The sequence below is a fragment of the Rhea pennata genome, chromosome 19 (genome assembly GCF_028389875.1).
Source record: "Rhea pennata isolate bPtePen1 chromosome 19, bPtePen1.pri, whole genome shotgun sequence".
Taxonomy (NCBI): domain Eukaryota; kingdom Metazoa; phylum Chordata; class Aves; order Rheiformes; family Rheidae; genus Rhea; species Rhea pennata.
Window position 1 is genome coordinate 278,494 of NC_084681.1, and position 24,049 is coordinate 302,542.

At 42.1% G+C, this 24,049-nt stretch overlaps 1 protein-coding gene across 3 annotated transcripts in view; it reads right to left on the bottom strand.

The window, feature by feature from the left end:
• ASPSCR1 (ASPSCR1 tether for SLC2A4, UBX domain containing) overlaps window positions 1–24,049 on the bottom strand; it is a 55,869-nt gene that overhangs the window by 8,915 nt on the left and 22,905 nt on the right. For 2 of the 3 annotated variants that reach the window (XM_062592125.1, XM_062592128.1), the window contains 5 exons: window positions 17,492–17,631; window positions 12,727–12,808; window positions 11,781–11,847; window positions 10,787–10,849; window positions 10,417–10,469 (listed from right to left, as the gene is read on the bottom strand). In XM_062592125.1, coding sequence (XP_062448109.1) covers window positions 10,417–10,469; window positions 10,787–10,849; window positions 11,781–11,847; window positions 12,727–12,808; window positions 17,492–17,631 — 405 coding nt within the window. The remainder of the gene's footprint in view (window positions 1–10,416; window positions 10,470–10,786; window positions 10,850–11,780; window positions 11,848–12,726; window positions 12,809–17,491; window positions 17,632–24,049) is intronic. The other variant, XM_062592127.1, reaches the window with a different exon arrangement.

Genomic DNA, 24,049 nt, shown 5'->3' on the forward strand with positions numbered 1-24,049 from the left:
TGTTTTGTTTTACAGATGAAGAACTGAGACCTAAAGAGATTAAATAACTTGCTCAAGGTCATACAGGAAGACAGTAGCAGAAATGAAAAATAAGTACAAGTTTCCAGAGTCCCATCCCAGACCTTAATCACAGGATAGTTTTCTTCTGAAGAGATCAGAAACTTGCTGATGAGGCAAGACGTGAAGGAAGCTAATGCCCTGCTACTGTCTTCCTCATTCAAGGGATACCATTCCAAACAACCAATTCCGCACATTTTAAAAAGAGCTCCATAACATAGCTTCATCACTTTGGTTACAGTTAAACCAGTTTAAATGAAAACCTCCCATTTTGGGCCTCCAGTCTGAAGACCTGCCTGTTACTCATAAAGCTGCATTTAGTTTGAAACTGCATAGCTACATAACTCAAGGTTTTATTTCAGACATTCAGAGTGAAGTTACTCAGACACCACCGTGGTAAGCGTGGTTTATGACAGCAGGGCATCCTGGTTGTAGAGTGGTATATTGGGTCTACTGGATCTTGCATTCCATGATAAAAATATCTATATTAGAACAACATTTTCTTGTGAGCACAGCTGCGATTCACAAGAGAAATGTTTCTGCTTTGTTTTATTGCATGTTTTAGTAACTTGTTCTCCAGGGCACAGGAAAGATTTCAGGCAGTATCCTCCCCAAATAATGTTACAATACTTCCTCCTTCACTAGGCATCTCCAGATATCCGTATCAAAAAAACCAGAACAGAATATTGCAGAATCTGTACATTATTTCCATACAGTTACTCTGCTCACTGACAGAATAATGCTTTTAGATCAGTCAGGCTGCTATCTAAGGGGGAACTTGCAGCTGCCAGAACAAGAAGCATTCTTTCCGTTATATGATCTTAAAAGATTACAGTGCCACAGGTCTGCTGTTAGTTTGATGTTACAAGATGAATAAGAAAACAAGCACTTCAAAGGAAATGCTCATGGATGGAGAAACTCAAGCTACCAACATGAAATACTGCAAAGTACACACACTCCAAACACATAAACTAGCACTTGGAAAACTCAACCGGAAAGCTGGTGGATCAAAAGCTTCTGCAAAAAGACTGCAAAGCATCTCTGAAACAGAAATAAACACTACAGTCATAGTGAAAGGGAGCAAACTGACTAAGTAGTTCTTGCTTACAACCTGAGAACAAAGCTTCTCAATGTGGACTGCAACTGCTGCAGAAGATGGATACTCTGTAGCTAATACAGAGGCAATCTGATCCAACCAGAACAAGGGGACCTTTAAAGGATTCATAAGGTTAAAGGTAAGATTTGAAAGCACTATTTTGAGACAATTACTTAAGAAGGAATCTAGGTGTGAAGAATATTTATTGACTCCATGAGCTGAGGGCAGAAAGATCTGCCCCCCAAAATTAACAGTAGAAGAGATAACATTTTTGGCAGAATTTAAGGAAAGCCCTTATACTGATCAAACCGTCCAGCCTACTCAAAAGTCAGCATAAGCAGCAAGTACTTACAACCTTTCTGAGCACAGTTAATAGAGCTGGCAAGATAGGACATAAGGTAAGATAGGAGGTAAGATTGTTACCAAAACCTCGCCAGGTAAGAAAATCCTGAATGAGTAAGTAAGGACTAAGACTTAACACAGGAAGCTGAATAGCATGTTCTGGGCTGGATGAATGAGGATGAATTCCACTATTAACTCTAATTTTCTTTGCTAGTGAGTAGAATAATTACAAGGCCTGCCACTGGAAATACCTCCAAAGGACTGACTCAGATGAAGTAACTTTTTCTGAAATTGGATTCTGACTCTTGCCAAGAGCAGAGATGGCTTCACAATGGTCAAGTCACAGTCTGCTTCACTGAACAAAAAACGCCAAATGCACTGCCCAAAATGGCTTTAACAGAGAGGATATGGAAACAGAACAGAAGGCAAAGAAAGGAACAAACAGCTCCTCTGGATTCCTGCCCCACAGTAGATGCCAGAGGAAAAACTCGGTGCATTCTAAGATCTGATTAGAAAATCTAAATATTTATGTGGAAGTGTGTGGATTCCTTTAGCTCCTCTGAAGACAAACAATGGCCTCCTGCCCCCTTTGCTGCGTTGACTTTTTCCAGTGGCTGGTATTCTCAGCCTCTACTATTTCCTAGCATCAACTCAGCAGTCAATGACAGTCTCCACTAAAGCTCAAGATCTGAACTACACGAGTAAACGTTTCTGAAAGAAATGAAGGGGAAAAGCAGCTCTAAGGAGCTCAACTAGCCTAGAAAAGCACAAACAAACAACTAGACCTATATAAGGAACTCCAGGCCAACTGCTACAACAGGAAAGCCTGCATTTGATCAGTTCTGGAGAGCGGAACATTATAAAACAATTCAAGGGACATAAGGATAAGACAGCCAGCAAAATAGCAATAACAAAATACCAAAGCAATGCCTTGAAGTCTTTATGGGTTCCAAAAACTCCACGTTGCTGCCAATCTGTGTGCTCACTATACTGTAAATACACATATATTTCAGAACAATTCACTTCAGACATAGTTCTTTCAGCCTCTGTTTCTTGGCAAACAAGTTGACAATATTTGTCTTTTTTCCTGGTTTTGCTTGCAATGTAAAGGTTCCTTCTTTACTGGAGGCTATCAGATTTAACAAATGTCGTTCCAACAATCTCATCAACTTGGCTGAAGGAAGAGGGTGGAGAGAGAGAGAAAGTGTTGACAATATGGTACTCTACCATCTGCAATGACTCCTATTATCGGCTTCAGCACAAATTTCAGTTATTCATAAATACCCAAACACTGAAACATGCTCACATTGCTTCAGATGCCATTTACTTTTTCTTATATACAGCACTAAGGCAGCTTGAGGAGTGGAAGGGTAACATACTGCTGGCATAATACCTGGAAAACCATCACAGATGGACACATACCACAGAAACCTAAGCGCAACTCCATGATTCATGCTTGACCTTGGACAAGTGATTCTCACCACCCAGTTCCCAGGCAGATAACAATAACAGATGTCTCTATTTTTCTACTCGAGTAGAGGGTGGGGTTGTGATACATTCAGATATCAAGCAGTTTTCATGACAACAAGCTCCTAAAACATATAGGCTGGCAATGGTCAATGTCTAGAACACTCTGTGTTTGGGGTAAAGCAGGCTTTGCCTCTGACAGTCTCAATTACCTTAAGTTTCTAGAAACCCATTCTAAAGTTCCTCAAGATAATTCCCAAATCCTCAGAGGACACTATTAGAGTTCCCTGTGTACCAATGTGTTTCTCAAAGACAAGGAGAAAACAGAAGGCAATCAAGTAGTTCATAACTAAACTGAAGGGAATAAGTAATTGGATGCTTCTCTGCTGCAGTCCTACTTAAAAGTAGTAATAATAATTCATTGATGCTTAGACATGATAGCATCACATGTTTGGAGAGGACATGAGGCAACCTAGAAAACCAAGAATGGGTGTGGAGAAGCTGTAAGCCAGCCTCTACTCCTTCATTCTTCAGTCTTCTGAACTATTTCTTATCTTCTGTTTCTCAAGAATTTGAGCACCATTACGGGGAAATATCCATCTAAGAAGTCCCTGAGAGCAAAAGGAGAATAAAGCACAAAAAATGCAAATGTATTTATGGAATAGGCTAATTGGACAAAATCTAACATTTGAAAATAAGGAACCCTAAGGCTGCACAACTTCAATTACAGCTCTCAGCTGGCACTGGGATAACCAGATTTTGGTGTAGTTTTCCTCATGATTGCCTTTGCTTCCTCTGAAAGTCACATTACTCCTGATATGAATATACACTCCAGAGGAGTTCTAAAAAAAGAACTTATTTTGGTATGTTATTGTCTGCTCAGATAAGATGTGTATGAAAGAGTGAGCAGCCAGATAATATGACAGTTAATTATTAAAAAAAAAAAAAAAAAAAATCCAGGGCAGTACGCATGTTTTGGAAGATCCAGTTTGAAAAAAAAACATGGATTTTCAAAGTCATCTAAGAAACACCCTATTAAAATGAAGTGTCAGATTACAGGCATGCATCTTTGATAGGAAGTTGCACTAGGTGCAAAGCATTCTAAGAAGCTATTGCTAACATCCCTGACACAGAACACCTGGAGAGAAAGCTGTGAAATTTGGAAGTTACAGGATGCGATCCAACAAATTTAAAGAGCAGTACTACTGATCAAAACAACCTCGCCTCATTCTTTCACAAAGTCTCCAAGAAACAGATAGTATAAAACCTAAAAAATTAACTGTCCAATTACTTCGGTCAAGCTCCCTTCCCTATAAGGTCTAGAGGAACCCCACACTCCACACTCCTTCATTCACATATGCATTCAGTGTAACAAAACACAGTATAATTCAAGAACAGTCACTCATAATAAGGAGATGCCAAGTAAAAATGCTGCAAGGTCCCCTAAGCACAAGAACTCTTCTCTAGGCCCCAAAGTCTAACATTTTACAAGTTACCCTAACCTTCCATCTTCAGAAAGCAGCTCTGTCTTTTCAACTCTTTCCTTCCAAATACTAGAAATGGAAGAGTGGCTCTGACTCCAGTACGAAAGGCTTCCCTTTCCCAGGCCACATGATGCCTGGAAGAGGCCAAGGCTTCAACCAGCCCACCCATACAAAGCCAAACCCCATCAAGTGCAGGACCAGTCACTGTAGTCTCCTCTTCAGCCCTCAGCTCCACAGCAGGTGTGGCTACTGACCAGCACAAACATCTTCCCAGACAGAAGATTTAACTGTCTGGAAGACAATACTAGAGAACGAGAGCTAGCGAGAAGTGGAGAGCAAATCCAGTCCCCAGTGCTGCCTCACCTGGCCCAATACCAGAAATAACACCTCTGTTGCTCCTTTCTGTGCCAGTTTCATTTTTACCAAGAGTATGAGGCTGAGGCAAGGCAGCCTGATTAGTAACAGCTGCCTATAAAAAGGGCATCCAACAATAACAGAGTTGCCAGGACATGAAAGCCAGAGCAACTCCTGCACCCATTTCTTTCCAGAGAAGAAAGCCCCCTTCAGCCCCTGCCAAGCACTCAGATCTCCAGCAGCTGAGGAAGTCTATGCAAGCAGAAGACATTACAGCATGGAGCCTTCGCTGACTCAAGGCAAGAGTTAAAGATGAAAGAAGATTTATACTGGTAACAGGGAGCAAAGTGTTGCCCAGCATCAGCCAACCTAAACTGGGACAAGGCAAGCGTAGCATGTCAGAGCACTGTGGTCTCCAGCAAGCAGTATGGGTAATTGGAATGGTATGACAAGTTCTCAGCAGGAATCGTTTCTTTCCCCCTTTTGATGCTTCATCCAAATAAAATGTTTATAAACACACAGAATAATTCCTGCCACAATCAGACCGTAGCCTGAAAAGACTGAAGAGCTCCAGGCATGGGACACAGGAGACATGGCCACTGGCATCAAAAACAGCTCTTCCAATCTGCAAATCCATTTTATATAAGGGCTACTATACATACAGCTGCATTAAGCAGTTTGAAAGCTTTAATGTACATGCTAGGACGCCCCTCCTCCAACTCACATTCCTGGCAGCAGCAAACCCTGTTGCCTCAAAATCACTTTAAAGACAGAGGAATCTGAATCCCATCCAGGTATACATCTCCTCAAGCTCCCTCCTGTCACTTCACTTTAATCCTTTCAAGTCACCTAAGTTTCTCACAGCCTTCTCCCTTCCCATATCTCACTACAAACATACATGAATTTCTCCCCCCTTCAAACAAATCACTTCCACTGGTGTTTCACACCAATCCAGTGCGACATTGGTTTCCTTATTGCTAAACCTCTACACCCCTCTCACCTCCTTGAGTAGTGTTGCTAACCCAAGCCATTCAGGTCAAATCATGCACTCACTTCCAATTCTTTAGAGTGGCTGTAAGCTGAGCCTAAAGCCTCCCTGGGCAGAATTTGATTACAAAACAAATTCTTTGTTTAAACAGAAAAAAAATCACTAAAAAATATGCTGGCCTGCTCCTTTCACCATCAAATCACTTTTACAAATAAGCTGTGATGAACCAGGGCTTTCCTAATTTGGGGAATAAGCTTTTGAAAACAAGAGCTAGAGGCATTCTGAAATGTCACACCAAACATGCATGATAAAAAATTCTACAAAGTTAAATATCTATAGCTGCATACACATTTCCCACCATCTGAGGTTGCTCCACCAGTCGGTCTAAGAGGACAAGCTACACTACAAATATAAACTTGGCAAAATTTCTACATTCAACCACTGAAGCAGAAAGATTATGAAACTTACAGCAAGGGTCTGTCAGCCTCTAAACTCATCATAAACTTTAGCAACCATCCCGCAGAAGTAGTTTGCTCAGGTCTACTGGTATAACCATATCAGCAAACTCTTCTAGGATGTGGGTGACAAAGACATGAGCAAAAATTTTCATGATGCTGCAGATACACATCCTCTTCCAGCTGAAATGGTACCACCAAGAAACTTACTTACATCTCACTACGCAGGGCACACATGTCTTTGCCAACAGGTTGGCCAGCCTGGTAAAGAAGGCTTTAAACTAGGAAGGATGGGAGAAGGGAAGAGTTATAGAGACAGGGTAGTCAACAAAAAATGGCTCAAGTCAGGATGCCTCCAGCAGGTGCATACAGCCAGGTAAGTGCATATGAGACATGGCTACGGAGGATCCTCTGGCACCCCTCCTGGGAAACCTGCATGCATGACTACCTCTATGAAATGCTTGTACACCAATGTACACAGCATGGGGAATAAACAGGAGGAACTGAAGATCTGTGTGCGGCCACAGGGCCATGATCTCAATGCAATTACAGAGGCATGGTGGGATAGCTTGCATGACTAGAATGCTGTCATGGATGGCTATGTGCTTTTTAGGAAAGACAGGCCAGGAAGGCGAGGTGGTGGAGTTGCTCTTTATGTGAGAGAGCAACTGGAATGTATTGAGTTCTGCCCAGGGGTGGATGAGGAGAGAGTCGAGAGCTTATGGGTAAGGATTAAAGGGCAGGCTAACATGGATGACACTGTTGTGGGTGTTTACTACAGGCCATCTGATCAGGAAGAGGAAGTCAATGAGACCTTCTGCAGACAGCTGGAAGTAGCCTCACAATCACAGGCCCTGATTCTCATGGGGGGACTTCAAGCACCCTGATATCTGCTGGAAGGACAACACAGCTAGGCACACAAGACTCTTGCAGAGCATCAATGATAGCTTTTTGACACAGGTGGTAGAGGAGCCAACAAGGAGAGGTGCACTGCTGGACCTTGTACTAACAAACAAGAAAGGACTCGTTGGAGATGTGAAGGCTGGGGGGCAGCCTTGGCTCCAGCAACCATGAGATGATGTTCAGGATCCTGAGTGGAAGAAACTGGGCAATAAGTAGGATGGCAACCATGGACTTCAGGAGAGCAGACTCTGGCTGCCTCTTCTGCGACCTACTTGGAGGAATCCCACGGGTTAGGGCTCTAAGAATTATAAAATCTCTAAGATCTTAGAGATCGTTTAGTAGAACAATGTTTCAAGAAGCTGCTGTGAGCGATGAATTCCAAATTAAATGTCATAACTGGGAAACTGGGAAATTGCTATCCATATAAGAAGCACAGGTAACATGTCATGAGCAAAGAATTTAACAGCACAAATTAAACAAAATTCCTGCCACAAAATTTCTGATCCAAAGACAGCAAAGAAATCATTATGTCTGTGGTGTTTCATTGAACAAGTAATGTTTCAAAAGAGATCCAGAGAAACAACTGATATCTGTTGGAAAAGGGAAAATAAAGGAGCAATATTGTTGGGGGGTGAGGGAGAAATGATAGACAAAGGATTTTGAAATTTATTCAGAAGATGGACCAAAGCTAAGAACAGAGATAGCAAAAGAAGCTGGATGAACAGAAGGCAGATATAGGCCAGACAGTAGGATGTTGCAGCATTCAAGATCGCTGAAAAGGCAGAGCAAACAGAGCAAAAAAAAAAAAATTTTTTTTTTTTTTTTTTTTTTTTTTTTTTGTGGAACAAGTACAGTATGCAAAGAGTTTAGAAGCTAGCTAAAAAAGAGAATGTAAAAGGAGATTTTGAGATGATAAGGACAGGCACCTGAGCAAACAAGGTATTTTCTAACAGTGACAGAAAATGATGGAAGAAATTAGTGTCATAAAGGCAGCAACTGGAGCTCAAAGGAGCAACAAAATATCCAAGAGAAAATGAACAGTAAAAGAGAAAAAAGTTAGTAACAGAAGTAGATTTTGAGTCTTCAACATCTAGAGTGCTTAAAAAAAAAAGAAACAAAAGCACATCTTAAAAAAAAAAAAAAAAAGAGGTCAAAACTGCAAGTCCATTGGATACTAAGGAGAAATGTGGCATGGAAAAAAAAATCTCACAGAGATACTGAAAAGAAGTAGTTTATTTTGTAAGGGCACAAGAGAAGTCAGAAGGCTGGGACAGGAAATCCAGGAAGTATTCCAGCCAGATCTTAGAAAAAGACAGAAAAACATCCATCTTATCCAGGAAACAGCTGTTGGTAAGAACAGTAGAGAAACCACACTTTGGAAGGGTGAAAAAAGGATTCCAATAAACATGTCACAGAGCTGTAGGTGAGGGATGTGCTCAGAGATGAGAGCTCAGGAGGAAAAAAAGAGAAAAGCAGAGAGCAGAGTGCATGTGAAATATCAGATCAGTTTGTACTAGTCACAGCTATAAGGCTACCCCTGGCCTCAGAAAAAGCTAACAAGAGCAGAATACTTCTTATTACTTGCTGATCCTATGAATGTTTTTCAAATGCATCAATAGCAATGCAATCATAGCCAGTTTCCTTTCCCTGGGATTTCCCAGAAATTTGAAGACAAATTTGGTCTTTTGCATTTCCCCCCATGGTAACCATGTGAGACAGTGCTGTGCCATCTCTCCCCCATCTACTGCCCCAAAATCAGAGGAAGCTGGGAAGACCTGCCTTCATGCCCGAGTGGCAAAATCTCCTGGTTCAAAGACAGTGGTATTTCCGTTATCAATTAAAATACATATATAAAAAGAAAGGTTTAAAGAGAAAAATCACTGGTCTGGCTCCTCTCCCCCACCCAGGATGGCATTAAGTCTTACCAGTACACAGTGTCCCTTTCCTGTCAAATGGAAGAAAGGCTGCCAGGCATGCTGCACACACAAACAGAAGCAATGCTTAAGTAGAGAGCAGAAAGGCTGATAGAAACAGTAGTCCGCACGCTGTGCTGCTGGGTGGAGGCCAAAAGCTACTGCATAGCCATTCCTGAACCACAAAACCAAACAGGGCTGTGATATGCTCAGGATTCTCTAGGAAGCCACACCTGTCACAGGCACTGTGACAGTAAGAGGAGCAACTTGGACATCAATAAACCAAACTCAAATATTCAAATTTTAGCAAAAAAATATTAACAGCATATTAGAAAGGTGAGAAACTTCTGAGTGTGAACATGGAGACCTGAATTATTTGACTCTCTGAACAGGCAATAGCCTAAGAGCAGCTGTGCTTGTATCTCTTCCACATGGTTTGGCCAGGAAGTTGTGTGGAATTTGGAAAGCTCTATTACAAACAACTTCAGAGGCATTCTAATCCCTTCTTAATTCAGTATGTTGTTTCAAAAGTCCCTTTCTCTCTCACTGTTTCTCCACTCTGCCCTTTCTTGTCCCTCAGGGGCATCAATCAAAAACTCTCACTACAACTTGCTTGACCCTTCACCCTGCAAGTGATCTTCAGTCCATCACTCTACAAATGTCCACAACATTCTGCATGACTCCCATTAAACATGGTGAGTCTGAGGCAAAGTCACTCGCAAAGTCACTCAGTCAGTCTCTTCTTAGGAGATGTGTGATTTCTGCAGCCAACAGTCTCTGATCAGAGATTTCATCACCACTTTGACGTTTGCAAATAATCTCCAAAAATTAAATTTCAGCTGCTGAGAAAAAATTACAACATAAAGTATGTGTTTTACAATGTATAAGCTAGCTTATAGTAAACTCTTGTACAATGACTACCGAAAAGGTAGATTTTCGTCTAATATGGCATTTAGCTTCTGCTGTAGAAGTTAAACAGTCATCTATCCAAAACCAGTATCACATCTCCTACTATACTGGGCCAACCACAAATACAGCAAAGTCATTTACACAGCTCATGCAATAACCTTTAAGGTTACATACAGTGCAGGCTCCATAGGGCACAGAGTCTATCTATACAACAATATGAACCCTCCACCCCCACCATCATGAAATTACTTATTGCTGCACAAGGTGGACCTCTTCTGGTGAAGAGCTTGTGCTCTGAAACACCTGGTTCCATTAGTTTTGGCTACGTAGAAATCCACAGGGATCATGACATTTTACAACTTCTTTTAAAAGCTACTAAGGCATGTTGGGGTGAGTGGAAGAAGTAGCATGTCAGAGAGGGAACGAAAGAGCACACGTGAGTCCTTACCTCAAAGAGCGTCAAACTTTCATCATTCAAGATGATTCTGGGAGGTGCAATAACTGAAGTTAAAAAACAAGTTACAAAACAGGACCACCCAGCAACCAAAACAATAAATACAGCAGATACACGAGGGATTGCTGCCTTTCAAAAGCGGGACATGTTCTCACTGCCCACATGTGCTTCATATTAGGCAGAAGCATAATGTGGCTAACTGGCCAGAGTTATACCTTCTTTCCACTTTGAGGTCACATTTGAAGAAGAAATCCCTCCTCAGGTCTTATCTCATGGCATCACAAAATCCCATACACATCAGAGCAATCACAGCTAGGAACAGGCTTTGTAAAATAGGGCCAAATATTACCAACAGCACACTCACACAGGTAGAATGGCAAATCTGCATCTGCAAGGTGGCTTCTTACAAACTCTCTCAAAACGCCAACTGTAAAAAAAAAAAAAAAAAAAAAAAAGGAGGGTAGAAAGGTTTCCTGGATGACAGCTGTTTCTTCAGGTGTTGGCCCAAAGGGCTAGTCTGAATATGCAGAGTTGTCCTTTGCAATGTGTGCAGGTTGCCCTTTCCCTGAATGAACCCTACAGCTGTCACTATTACAAATATCTTGCAGAAAACAAACCTGTGTGTTCTGGTCCCTTGGCAAAATATAAGGATCCCAGTGAAATCTTTCCTAGCAAATCCAGTAACAGCTGCAAGATCTGCAGAGACAAGCTAGCTTAGATTCTAGTCACTAGTCATCAGTTCTTGTTCCATATAAAAATGTGTGGGTAACCACGATTGCTAGCTCATAAGGAGAGGATCTATATTAGCAAGTGAGAGCTACTTGACATGTAGTCTGACTCACTATCTTTTGTGAATTGATGACTAAAGAATGATCCAACCCCTGCTACTATGAATATAGTACAGAAGGCTACCACCCTCTTTTTTTTTTTACTTTTTAATCTTTAAAATAAAGGAAATGTTCAACCTCATCTCTTGCCCCACCAAGTCTTCTCTTACAGAGTCTGTCTGAAATAAGCTGTAACTCAATTATATACCATTTGAGCACAAGTAATGGGATATCAAGTAGGACAGTTTCCTGGGCACAAAGATTTCACCATCAAGCAGCCTGACATAGCCTCCATCAAGTAGTCTTGGAAATAAATTCCCTTTAACTAAGGTATTATCTCAGACTCTTTTCTCATCAAGTTCAGGGCCCTATAATAATGGCATAGCTAGCTATTGCTGCTTCTTCAGGGCAGTATTACTCTCCTGCGCAGCAGAAAGATCTATCCAGAGCGACTCTCTTTCGCCCTGCCAATAACCAGTGACGAGAGATGTTAGCTGCAGTCACAGAGACTGAAGTAGAAATTGCTCCTACCAGTTTCACTAGGACGGAAGAACCCTTGTAGAACATGACGGTCTGGGAAACGTACTCTCAGCACCACCTAGTCATAAGCAAAGCACATTAGGTCAATTGTGTACAGCTATTCTGTGAGGCTTGCCCTTGGTTTAGAATTTATAGCAAGTTTCTTACAAATGGGGAGATTTGAGCTATTCTGCTCTACAGGCTCCCATGACTGTGCAGCTCCTCAGAGAATATGGACTGTCTGACTTCCAAAGACAGTTAAGAGCTGAATTACAACAGTATTATGTACAGTGTAACAGCACATATTCAGAGAGTAGAAGCTCCAAGTTCCCCATGCTAAGTGACACTCAGATAAGGTAGAAAGTCACCCTAGGTTCCAAACATGGACAAGTATAGACAATAAAACAGCATCTTGGAGGGTTCGCAGTAGTAGGAAGCCTCCCAGTCACACAGTCCCTATGCTGTATATATGCTGAAATAGGTAGCATCATTCTGTTTACAGTGGTGGTCAGTTAGCACCTAATTTGGAAACTTCATTTCTTACTTCTTTGCAGTGAAGCATCAAAGACAAGAACTGTGTTAGGATCCTATTTACAGATTAAGATCTTTCTAGTCCATATTATCTTATCATTTAACGTGTAATGAGATACTATTGAAACTAAGAGTCCATAGAGGAGAAGTAGATAGGAAAGCTCAATCACATAGACTGACGTGTGTATAACATAAGGGTTTTCAACCATTTGGAAGGAAATAAAAGGAGCCTGATGCCCAACCACATCATTACAAGCCAGCTGATTTCACACGGTAGCAGTGGGTGCTACCAACTGCTAAAAGGAAATGGAACATGAAAAGCCTTCCTATAAGCAGCTCAAGATTCTGTTGGTCACATTTGGTTCCCAAAGCTACTTAAGCTGCAAGTTTGGACTATCAAGAGGGATTGGAGAGAGAAAAAGGATACCTTTGGGTAACGTTCTAACTTTTCCTTCAGCTGAGCCTCCCTCAAAGATTTTGTCATCAGTGGAGCTTCTTCCAGGCGTTTCCTAGATACATGGGAAAAAAGACAGGGTGTAACTCCCACCACTCTAAGATATACTTTTATTAAGAAAATGTCCTGCCCAAGCAGGACAGATGACAACTGCTTACCATATATCCCTCACTGTATGTTCCCCACCTGCTGTGCTTTCCACTCAAAATCTTAGAACTTCCACTACTTTACCCCCAGGTCATGTTGCTCTAACAGCTAAGAATTGCAAACTTCTGGTCTGTATACAAGTAGTGTATACATAGGCATGCATGCATGCAATTACCCACAAATTCAGACTGATGTTCTTCTAGATGTCTTCTTTGCTCCAAAATTCCACTCTCCCTATATTTGCAGTTTCCCCAGCTTGGTACCAGCACTATATCCTCAAATTCTCTAAAGTCTTTAAAGACTTTAAAGGCTTTAGATTAAATCATATTTTAAAAGAAAAAGAAAATAGACAATGGATAAAATGCAACTGAGGAGGTACTGAAGGTACCCTGCTAATCTGCTATGTTCTTTCATAAGGTAATTTATTTTCTAGACAAGGGCAAAACAGAAGCTTTAATCTATATAAAATCAGAAAAGTATAATTTATCCACATGGAAAATCATCAGTTTAGATAGAGAAGATAGGGATTCTTTAAAGATTTTTAAGGCAAGAGAAAGCAATAAAGTGAAGAAAAAGTAGTTGTGTTAAAAGGAGAACCGTGAGGATTAGAGTAATGTTGCAATTGCAACTCCTTTAGAATCCCTTTTGGGATACATTTAATAAATTTTGCAGGAAAACTTACTGTGTTCTAATGAACTTTGCTTATGATACAAATTAAAGAGACACTTACAAGATAGAGAAATATTAATATTTTGAAAGTGAACAATCCTGTAAACTGAAGTAACAAAACAGAGTATTTTTTCTACTATAAGGTAGAAGCTCACAAATTGGAAACCTGAGAAAAATCTAAGCAGAGAAGCTGATCATAAGAAGGCTTATAACATGCCAACACGATGGGATGATCTTGGAAAGAAGTATTTACCAGGCTGTATGAAGCAAAATACTTATACAGATAGGGAATATTAGTGCCTTGCACATACATGGATTTAGTGAGCATCATCTACAATACTGTTTAAAATTATTTTTACTCTGTAAAAGAAAAGTATGTTTACTGAAGTAGATGCCAAGATTGCCACAAAGATAATCAGAGGAATATTTCTGAGATTATATGCAAAAAAGTTGGATTTATTTATCCAATAAAACAGAGACTGAAGTGGGACACGATTACTCTAGGGAGGAAAAAGAGCTACTGAAGCTGAAAAAACAATGTTGGCATAAGAACTAATGGGTATTAATTAGCGCAAAGGAAACAGAACAGGAATGGGACATTTCAGACAATGAATGAAGCAAGGCTGTGGACTGGTCTTTCAAAAGGATTAGCAGGTGCAAAACAATCTATCAGTATTTAAGATGACACAGTAAATTCAGAAAAATAATTATGTATTTTCCTTTAAGTAAAGAACTACACTTAGATCTAGCAGATACCTTTCTATTCCATGTTCAGCTTCAGTTCCTTTCCCTCATTTCAGCATTCCGAATAATTCTTAATTCTGAATAACCTATTTACCAGGATAGATTTTCGTGAAACATCGGATCAAATAATTGCAATTTCATTCTATTATTAAATCATCCTGTGTCTACACAGTTTGAAGGATTTCTTTCTATATTTGAGAATTATTAAGGTATCTCAGGAATAGATGCTGAACAAAACAACTAAAGGGCTACTTCACCAACCATACCTAGAACGCTCAGCTGGCACATGACATTTCAAAATGATCTGAAAGCACCAATTAAAAATTTGAAAAGTGAACAGCAAACTAACCTGTTCCATTCCTTCTTTGTGTACCAAGTTCCTGAATCATATGAATTCTCTGCTCTTCATGAAACTGGAATTAAATTCTAACCACGTTTAAAATATTGCATTGTGTGCAGCTAATTCTGGGCAAGATTCACCAGCTGAGATCAGCAGCCAACTGACACCAGTTTCTTGTGGAACTTGCCTTTATTTTTATCCTTAACCATGGGAGGAAAAAGGGTTACAAGCATCAGCAAATTTGGAAATGAGGACCTTTTTGAGGGGGGTGTATTCCAGTAACCCCCGACCAAATGACCATACATTTGTACCACTAACTACTCCAGACCCACAAGTGGCAGAACAATTTCCAAGCCAATCTGTGTACTCATGTGGATTTCAGAGGCCTGGGAAGGGCCAGTGGGGTGGAAATCAACTTTAAAGCAGAAAGTTCTACTCAGACTTGGCCATAGTATAACACTATCCCGTAGTTTCATAGAATATTGTAATGTTTAAAGAAATACTATGATCTACTTGAAACTAAATATACTCACAAAGTTAATTCATTAAGGAATATATAGATGGCAAAATGCTGTTGTGATGGGAAAGTTACTTAAGCTGAGGTTTTAGTTCAGAACAGGAATAACAGTACAATAAAGTCAAAGTATTTGACAGCAAACTACTCGAACAGCAGAATGTACAGTTAGCCCAGTTTCCCATACTACTTTCTTCCCTCTGGGAGCATCCCAAACATCTTTATGTCTTGATTTCTGATTAAGTTTGATCTTGCATTATTCCCATTTGGATAATGCCTCAAAGTTGGTCTTTTATGATAAGGTCAAATAAAAGATAATTCCATTACTTAGAATACAAGGCTTTTTTTTACTGGCTGAAAATGCTACTAGCTACTACTGAAGTCACTGGGAATTATTCCTCTGGAACTGGATCACCGTGTTCATATATTTGCCCACCACACGTTACAAATTCTAGCCATTTAATTGCTAAAATTCAATGTTCAGTGAGATCAAAACGCAGAGAGCAGGAGCTCACCACTACTTCGGGCCTCTAACTAATACAGGCACATTAATTATAAAGTTAGTGGCTTCTCTTTCAGAGGAAGAGAGAAAAAAAAAAGAAAGAGAGGTAGGGTGTTAAGTGTCTATGAATAACTCCCTGAAACACAGAAGACTGGTATGAATCTTTCTTTTATTCCTTGCTTAGTGAGGGCCCAGCTGGTTTGAACTTCTCAGAAAAAGTTAGCACCAGACAAGCATCACAAACACTTCATGATTAAATTTTCAGCATCCAACGAGTCCATTATCCCATGACACAAATAGTCAACTGGTTCACACAAAAACACAGGTCCTGGTACAAAAGTATGACCTGGCCCTTGTGCTTTGATTGCATAAAAGGTAGAGATTTCCAGGTCTAGTCATTAATCACCTGGATGTCATCTCCAGACATATGGAGGAAAAGTAGCAGCCAGCGTGGATTCACCGAAGGGAAATCCTGCTTAACCAACCTGATAGCCTTCTATCATGGAGTGACTGGTTGGGTAGATGAGGGGGGAGCAGTGGATGTTGTGTACCTTGACTTCAGCAAGGCTTTTGATGCTGTCTCCCATAACATCCTCCTAGACAAGCTCAGGAAGCGTGGGTTAGACAAGCGGACAGTGAGGTGGATTGAGAACTGGCTGAAAGGCAGAGCTCAGAGGGTCGTCATCAGTGGCACGGAATCTAGTTGGACGCCTGTGGCTAGTGGAGTCTCCCGGGGCTCAGTACTGGGTCCCAACCTGTTCAGTTTCTTCATCAATGACCTGGATGAGGGGACGGAGTGCCTCCTCAGCAAGTTTGCTGATGATACCAAGCTGGGAGGAGTGGCTGATGCACCTGAGGGCTGTGCTGCTGTTCAGAGAGACCTGGACAGGCTGGAGAGCTGGGCGGAGAGGAACCTCCTGAGGTTCAACAAGGGCAAGCGCAGAGTCCCACACCTAGGGAAAAATAACCCTAGGCACCAGTACAAGCTGGGGGCTGACCTGCTGGAGAGCAGCTCTGCAGAGAAGGACCTGGGAGTGCTGGTGGATGACAGACTGACCATGAGCCAGCAATGTGCCCTTGTGGCCAAGAAGGCCAATGGTCTCCTGGGGTGCATTAGGAAGAGTGTTGCCAGCAGGTCGAGAGAGGTGATCGTGCCCCTCTACTCAGCCCTGGTGAGGCCTCATCTCGAGTACTGCGTCCAGTTCTGGGCTCCCCAGTACAAGAGACATGGAGCTACTGGAGAGAATCCAGCGTAGGGCTACGCAGATGATCAGAGGGCTGGAGCACCTGCCCTATGAGGAACGGCTGCGAGAGCTGGGCCTCTTCAGCCTGGGGAAGGGAAGACCGAGGGGGGATCTTATCAATGTGTACAAGTACCTGAAGGGAGGGTGTCAAGGGGATGGGACCAAACTCTTTTCAGTTGTCCCAAGTGACAGGACAAGAGGCAATGGGCAGAAATTGAACCACAGGAAGTTCTGCCTGACTGTGAGGGGGAATTTCCTCACTGTGAGAGTGGCAGAGCACTGGAACAGGTTGCCCAGAGAGGTTGTGGAGTCTCCTTCTCTGGAGATATTCAAGGCCTGCCTGGATGCAGCCCTGTCTAACCCTGTTCTAGGTGACCCTGCTGAGCGGGGAGGTTGGACTAGATGATCTCCAGAGGTCCCTTCCAACCTTACTGATTCTATGATTCTATGATCCCACATCCATTAATTAATCTACAACTCTTTCCCCAGAAATCACAGCCACCTTTAGGAGCATAGCATGACTCTCCTTAACAAAGAGGTATGGAACATTCTCAGTTGCTAACAGAGAGGAAACTTGCCTCTCGCTCTGCAGCTGTGCCAAGCGTTTCCGTACATCATCCACTGTGACTTCAAAAAACTCATCAGGGAGGTCTTCCGGGCCAGCAGGAAGCGGTTCTAGTAGGTCTAGATGACATACAAGCGGCTCTCGTTCTAAAAGCTACAGAATAAAAGTGAGCTCAGTTTAGTTTTAAATACATTCCTTTTATAATGCTAGAAGGTTATGGACAAAAAGCAGGACAGTATTTGCAAACTGAAATGCAATCACACTGTATGGAATTCATCTCACTAAGAACAGATATGGACTATATAGAAGTTTCCAATGTTGAAACTAGTCACTCTTTATAGTTAATGGAGCTTGGGGCACAATTCCTCCCAAAAAGCAGTAGAAGCCTATATTCTATCAGATGAGTCACACAGCTAATAGAGCTAGCTACTCTAAACTGTCTATATAAGCAGCCCAGGATAAAAAGCTCAGCAGTCATCTAATGTCCGGACAGATAACTCCTTTCCAGAGAGTACCTGTGGGATCTCTTCACTTACATTACAAAGATATTTTGCAGTTGAACCATACCTCTAGCTAGTTAGAACCTTGTTATAAGTACTCAGAAGTGACTCTTCTCCCAAAGTCATCTGCCTCTCTCTACCCTGCTCCAAACCTCTCAGTATGTAAGTAGTTCCTTATCCTGCAGGCAGGACACAGCTAATACAGGTACTATCATATGTACTATAGCCTATAAACTGCCCTTTTAAGTTGTTCATCTGCCACATACCCTTGGCTCTCATCACACCTTCTGTTTTCTTTCCTTCACATTCTCTTGCCACAGAACCAGCTGCAGTAGTTCACAACCAGGGCCCATGCCGTATCTTCTTACTTGAGAGCATTCTTCTTACTCTAGAGAGTAATTCTCTGCTTTGGCAAACTAATTTTTGGCTTGTTGAGTGCTTGGAACTGGCTTGCTGTAGAGTTTCATTGTACACATTTAAATTTTTTTAACCTGGCTTCTGGTATGTATCACCTCTCATCCAGTAAAGAGAGCTCCTCTGGACAGTGAAAACTTTTTTTGTTTTGTGCTTATAAAATACCTAGCACTGAAGTCAGCCTTAGCTGCAGGCAGAAATCAGGGACCCGCTTGGAAGAATCCCATGGTATCTGGTCATGGAAGGAAAAGAGGTCCAAGAGAGCTCTTTGATATTCAAGAATCACCTCCTCCATGGTCAATAACGGTCCATCCCAACAAGCAGGAAATCAAGCACAGGCAGCAGGACATCCGTATGGATTTAACGAGGAGCTCCTGACTACAGTCAAACAAAAAAAAGGAAGTATACAAGAGGTGGAAACAAACAGGTGACCCAGGAAGAATACAGAGACACTATCCAAGAGCGCAAGGGTGGGGTTAGAAAAGCTAAAGCCTTTCTGGGGATGAAACTAGCAAGAAACGTGAAACACATCAAGAAAGACTTCTACAAGTACATAAACAGTAAAATAAAGGCTATGGAAAATGTAGACTGGCTGCTAAATGGGGCAGTGACCCTAGTGACAGAAGACACAGAAAAGGTAGATGTATTGAATGCCTTCTTTGCTTCAGTCTTTACTGGTAAGACTGGCCTGCAGGAATCCCAAGCCCCTGAGACCAAAGGGGAAGTCTGAAGAAGGGAAGACTCTCCCTTGGTGGAGGAGATTATGTTAGGGAATACCTAACATGGACATACACAAGTCCATGGAACCTAAGAAAGTGTCATCGCCCACCAAGAGTTGAGGGAGCTGAGCTGGTTGATTATATTACAGCACCATTGTTGATTATCTTTGAAAGTTCACAGTGATCATAAGAGGTTCCTGAGGACAGGAAGAAAGCAAATGTCACCCTTGTCTTCAAGAAGGGCCAGAAGGAGAGTATGGAGAATTACAGCACGGTCAGCCTCACCCTCACCTCAATCCCTAGGAAAGTGATGGAGCAGCTAATCCTGGAAACCATTTTCAGAAACATGAAGGATGAGAAGGTGATCAGGAGTAAACAACAAAGGGGAAATTGCACTTAACCAAACTGACAGCCTTCTACAATGAGAAGGCTGGCTTAGTGGATAAGGGGAGAGCAACTGATGTTGTTTATCTCAACTTCAGCAAAAGTTTTGACACCATCTGCCAAAGCATCCTCATAGTTAAGCTGATCAAGTATGGGCTACATGAGTGGACAGTGAGGTAGACTGAAAACTGGCTGAAATTCCAGCCTCAGAGGGTTGTGACCTGTAGTGCAATGCCTAGCTGGAGATCAGTCACTACTGGTATCTCACAGTGGCTGACACTGTGTCTAATACTGTTTAATTTCTTTATTAATGACCTGGATGATGGGACTGAATGCACCCTCAGCAGGTTTGCAGATGACACAAAACTAGGAGGAGCAACTGATATACCAGATAGTGGTGCTGCCATTCAGAGGGACTTCAGCAGACTAGAGAACTGGGCAGAGAAGAACCTCATGAAGTTCAACAAAGGGATGTGCCTTCCCTGCACTCGGGGAGGAATAACCCATGCACCACTACAGTCTGGGGGTCAGCCAGCTGGAAAACAGCTTTGCAGAAAAAGACCTGGGGATCCTGGTGGACAGTAAGCTGAACATGAGCAAACAACGCTCACTCATGACAAAGGCAGCCAATGGCATCCTAGCTTGTATTAGGAAGAATGTTGCCAGCAAGTTAAAGGGCATGATTCTTCCCCTCTACTCAGCGCTGGTGAGGTCACATCTGGAGTACTGTGTCCATTTCTAGGCCACTCAGTACAAGACAGACATGGATCTTCTGGATTGAGTCCAGCAAAGGGCCATAAAGATGATTAAGGAACTGGACTACTTTCATATGAGCAGACGCTGAGAGAGCTGGGACTATTCAGCATGGAGAAGAAGGTCCAGGGGAAATCTTATCAATATGCACAAATATCTGATGGAAGGACATAAAGCAAACTAAGCCAGCCTCTTCTCAATGGTTCCCAATGACAAAATGAGAGGCAATGAGCACAAATTGAAGCACAGTAAATTCTATCTAAAAAAAAGAAAACACTTCATTGTGAGGGTAGTTGAACAACGGAATAAGTTGCCCAGAGAGGTTGTGGAGTCTCCATCCTTGGAGATATTCAAAACCTGACCGGACATGGTCCTGGGCAATCTGTTTTAGCTGACTGCTTTGAGCAGGAAGGTTAGACCACATGCTCTCCACAGGCCCCTTCCAACCTCAACTGCTCTGTGATTCAAAGTAGGCAGCTGCTAGAAGAGAAGTTCCCTGTACTCATTTCTTCTCCCATCATTCCTTCATATACCCCTTCCAATCCAAAGGAATGCCTGAATGTCCTTCTCCCTGCTTTCCATCCATTCTCCCTTCCCCCAGGCACAGCCCCCTTGGGAACAGGAGTCTCCTTCAATTGTCAAAAGAGACAACACAAATTACAAGGCAATGTTCACTCTATTTGTGGGAACTAAAGGGTAATTTGAGAAATTAAAAGAGTGAGGTTGTGTGGGTGGGACCCTTGGCTACTTTTAGAAAGTTGAGTGGAGTCAGCTCTAACTAGAGGGTGAAGGACTCTGATTGCAGCTTTCCCTGGACTCAGGGGGAAAGAATGCCCAGAGCTGCAGAACTCCCTGAGCTGTGTGTATAAAGAAGTGATCCTGAGCGCACAGAGCCACCCTCTGGGAAAGACACTGTTGCACAAGAGTCCTAACTGCTGTGGGTAGCTGGTCTAACAAGGACAGAGCAATGTCAGAGGCCAGAGAATCAGTCAGCTGTCCCCAACAATGTACTTCAATCTCCTCAAACGGACTTAAATTTCATTTCACTCTGAGCACACTTTTGTTGGATACGAAGCTACTGAAGACAGACTTCCCCTTCCAGAGAAAAAGACCGAGTAGACGTGCCCTATGTCAGCACGTTGTGAAAGGTGCTGGAATAAAATGCAATGTCTGCATTAGCAAATCCTAAATTTATCGTTTAATTACTGGCTCCAGCAAGCACTTTAGCTAATCATAACAGTAACAGAATTCCCCAAGAAAACAGTCAAACCAGGGTAGTGGCTAAAGACTTCAGCCAAGACATCAGAAATCACAGGATACTAGAAGGCAGCCATGTACCCCAGTTCTAAGCACTCACCTCCCAGCTGACTGCCTGGGCTATTGTATGTTTGAACTATTATACAAGTGCTGCTTTCCAGATGCCTCCATTCAGACAAATGGGTCTTCACTACAAACTGGCAATCAGGAACTAGCAATCCCTCTAAAGCCGTTCTCCAGCCTATCAGAACTATGTAAGCATTGTGAAGCAAAACTACTTTCCAGACATAAATGCTCTGCTCTTGACATCCATCTTGCATCCAGCCAAAATGTCTCTGTTTGGTTCTCTGGTACACATCTGTACTGGCCCTGCACAGGCCAGGCACCATTTACTCACTTAGGTATTCTGACAGGGCTTCCCTAGTCTGAACACTGTCAATACAGCCTTATTTTAATGCACCAATAATGATCTTAAAGTACAAACAGAGTCTGAAAACCACGTTCCCATAGCAATTTACAAAAAGAAATCTGCTAGATGTACCATCTCTTTTCCAGTCCACCTCACATCTGGTATTTTCTGCAATTGTGACAAAGAATTTTCTATTAATACTAGAGTGGCCGCTATCAGGTAGTTCCTATCTTCCATTATATAGCTCAGGAGAAGAGAAAGCTATACATCTTTCAGGAGCCAAGGACACTGCATTATGGTTTGTCACCTTCCCGAAATATCAACTCTTCAAAGTCTCTACTTCTAATAAAGTTGAAATGTTAAGCACTTTTCACCAGCAGGCTGAAGCCATCTATTTACAGCAGTGTCTTCTAGGCAGTCTATGTAATGCCAGCTTACACAATAAAGCCAGGTGTCAGGAAGAATGCAATTCACTCTAAGGTCATTACTGTAGCCCTATGTAAGCAGTAAATTGAGGAAAATTTGTCTTTATCTTTTAGCAAAGTTGTGGCTACTGTGCCTTCCATAGCAGTAAGCTCTCCCTGGAGTCCCACGTCCTCTACACCACCTCAGGGAGCTCTGATCTCCAGGGGAATCTGGCGTAAAGTTACCTTCTAATAATTAGTGTTCTGACATCAAAGTCAGCATGCAGCTGTCTGTAAACCATCTTCAGCCAAAGAAACGAAGGGACGCCGGCACAGATTTTATCCAGTCTCTCTCTTCAATTCCAAAAACCACACACAGGCAAAGCATTAATGGGAAGATTCTTTACAAAAATGGACCTTTGATGTTTAAAAATAATTTGTTTTGTTTTGGGTTTTTTCTTCCAGACTGAAGAGGGACAAAAAGCAGATGCCATGTGGCCAGCTCTGCTCTTATGTTGCTGCTGAGAGCAAGGAGAGCGAAGGATGGCAGGAATGGAGGAGGGAACAAAATGTAATCAATCAGCAGCAAAAGCACCAGATCAAAGCGCTTGAAAATGGCAGTCAAAAATCACATGCTGTTTAACACAAGGGCAGAACCCCCTCAACAGAATTTGCAGCTGCTTCCAAAGCTGCTCTCAAACTGGAAGGGAGGCTGGCTCCAGAAGTGCCTCAAAGTGGTTTGAACTGGACTACAATTCTGAGAAAGACACTGGATCTTAAGAGTCCCTAGGCCACCACTATTCAGCTCTATGCTCATCAGCACAACCTCACATAAGGCAATAGCCAGTAAAACAATAAAAGCAGTTCAAGAGAAGTGAGAACAACAGGACCGCTGAAGAGCAACACCAAACCCTCCCACTCTTCTTTTTCTCCTTTTCAGGCACAATCTTTCCAAATCCCTTATAGATGAGAACATGACTGAAGTGAACACCACATTAGGCTGGAAACATTGCCCAGCCTACTGTTTAGCACTCTCTATACTCAATCTTTTACAAAAGGTTAGAAAACATTGATTAGATGGACTCTCATGTGTCTCAAATATTCACCACTGGGTTGACATGGTCTCTTTCTGCTACATCTGTAACTGCTCCAGAGTCCTTCTAGGGTCTGGCTTCTGTTCCTAAACAATTCAGAAAACCACCAAGAAAAGACCGCACCACAGAGAAGTCAACCTTGGTAGAGTCTCTGCATCTGTGTGAGAGTATATACACGTCCTTGTTAAGTTCCCGATGGATCAAGCTCCCTTTGAACCTCAGACTTCCTCTATTCCTACTTACGGCCTTCCTTTGTTTAATCTCTTGGCTGGATCAGAACCAAAGTTAAGCACAGCACTCCCTACTGTAGGAGGTATTAAAGAGCGGGAAACAATGAAGGAGATCTCTCATCATTAAAGCCAGCCCTAGTGATGTGCACAGAGAGTGAGAGGGCAAGGAAAAAATACTGATCCTGAAGAATCTGAGACACAATCTCTGACAAACAGTAATTTGTCCACATTAAATTATGAATTCAGTGTCTCTTGTACTTCATTTTAGGTTACTTGCCAGACATATCTAACCTTGCTCAAGGCAATGAATTCCATATAGCTGTCTTCAAGAAAGCATGCTTGACAGCATTCAAAGACCATCCTGTGATGGCATAACAGCACTATAGACTCATCAGTTCTGTTACCTC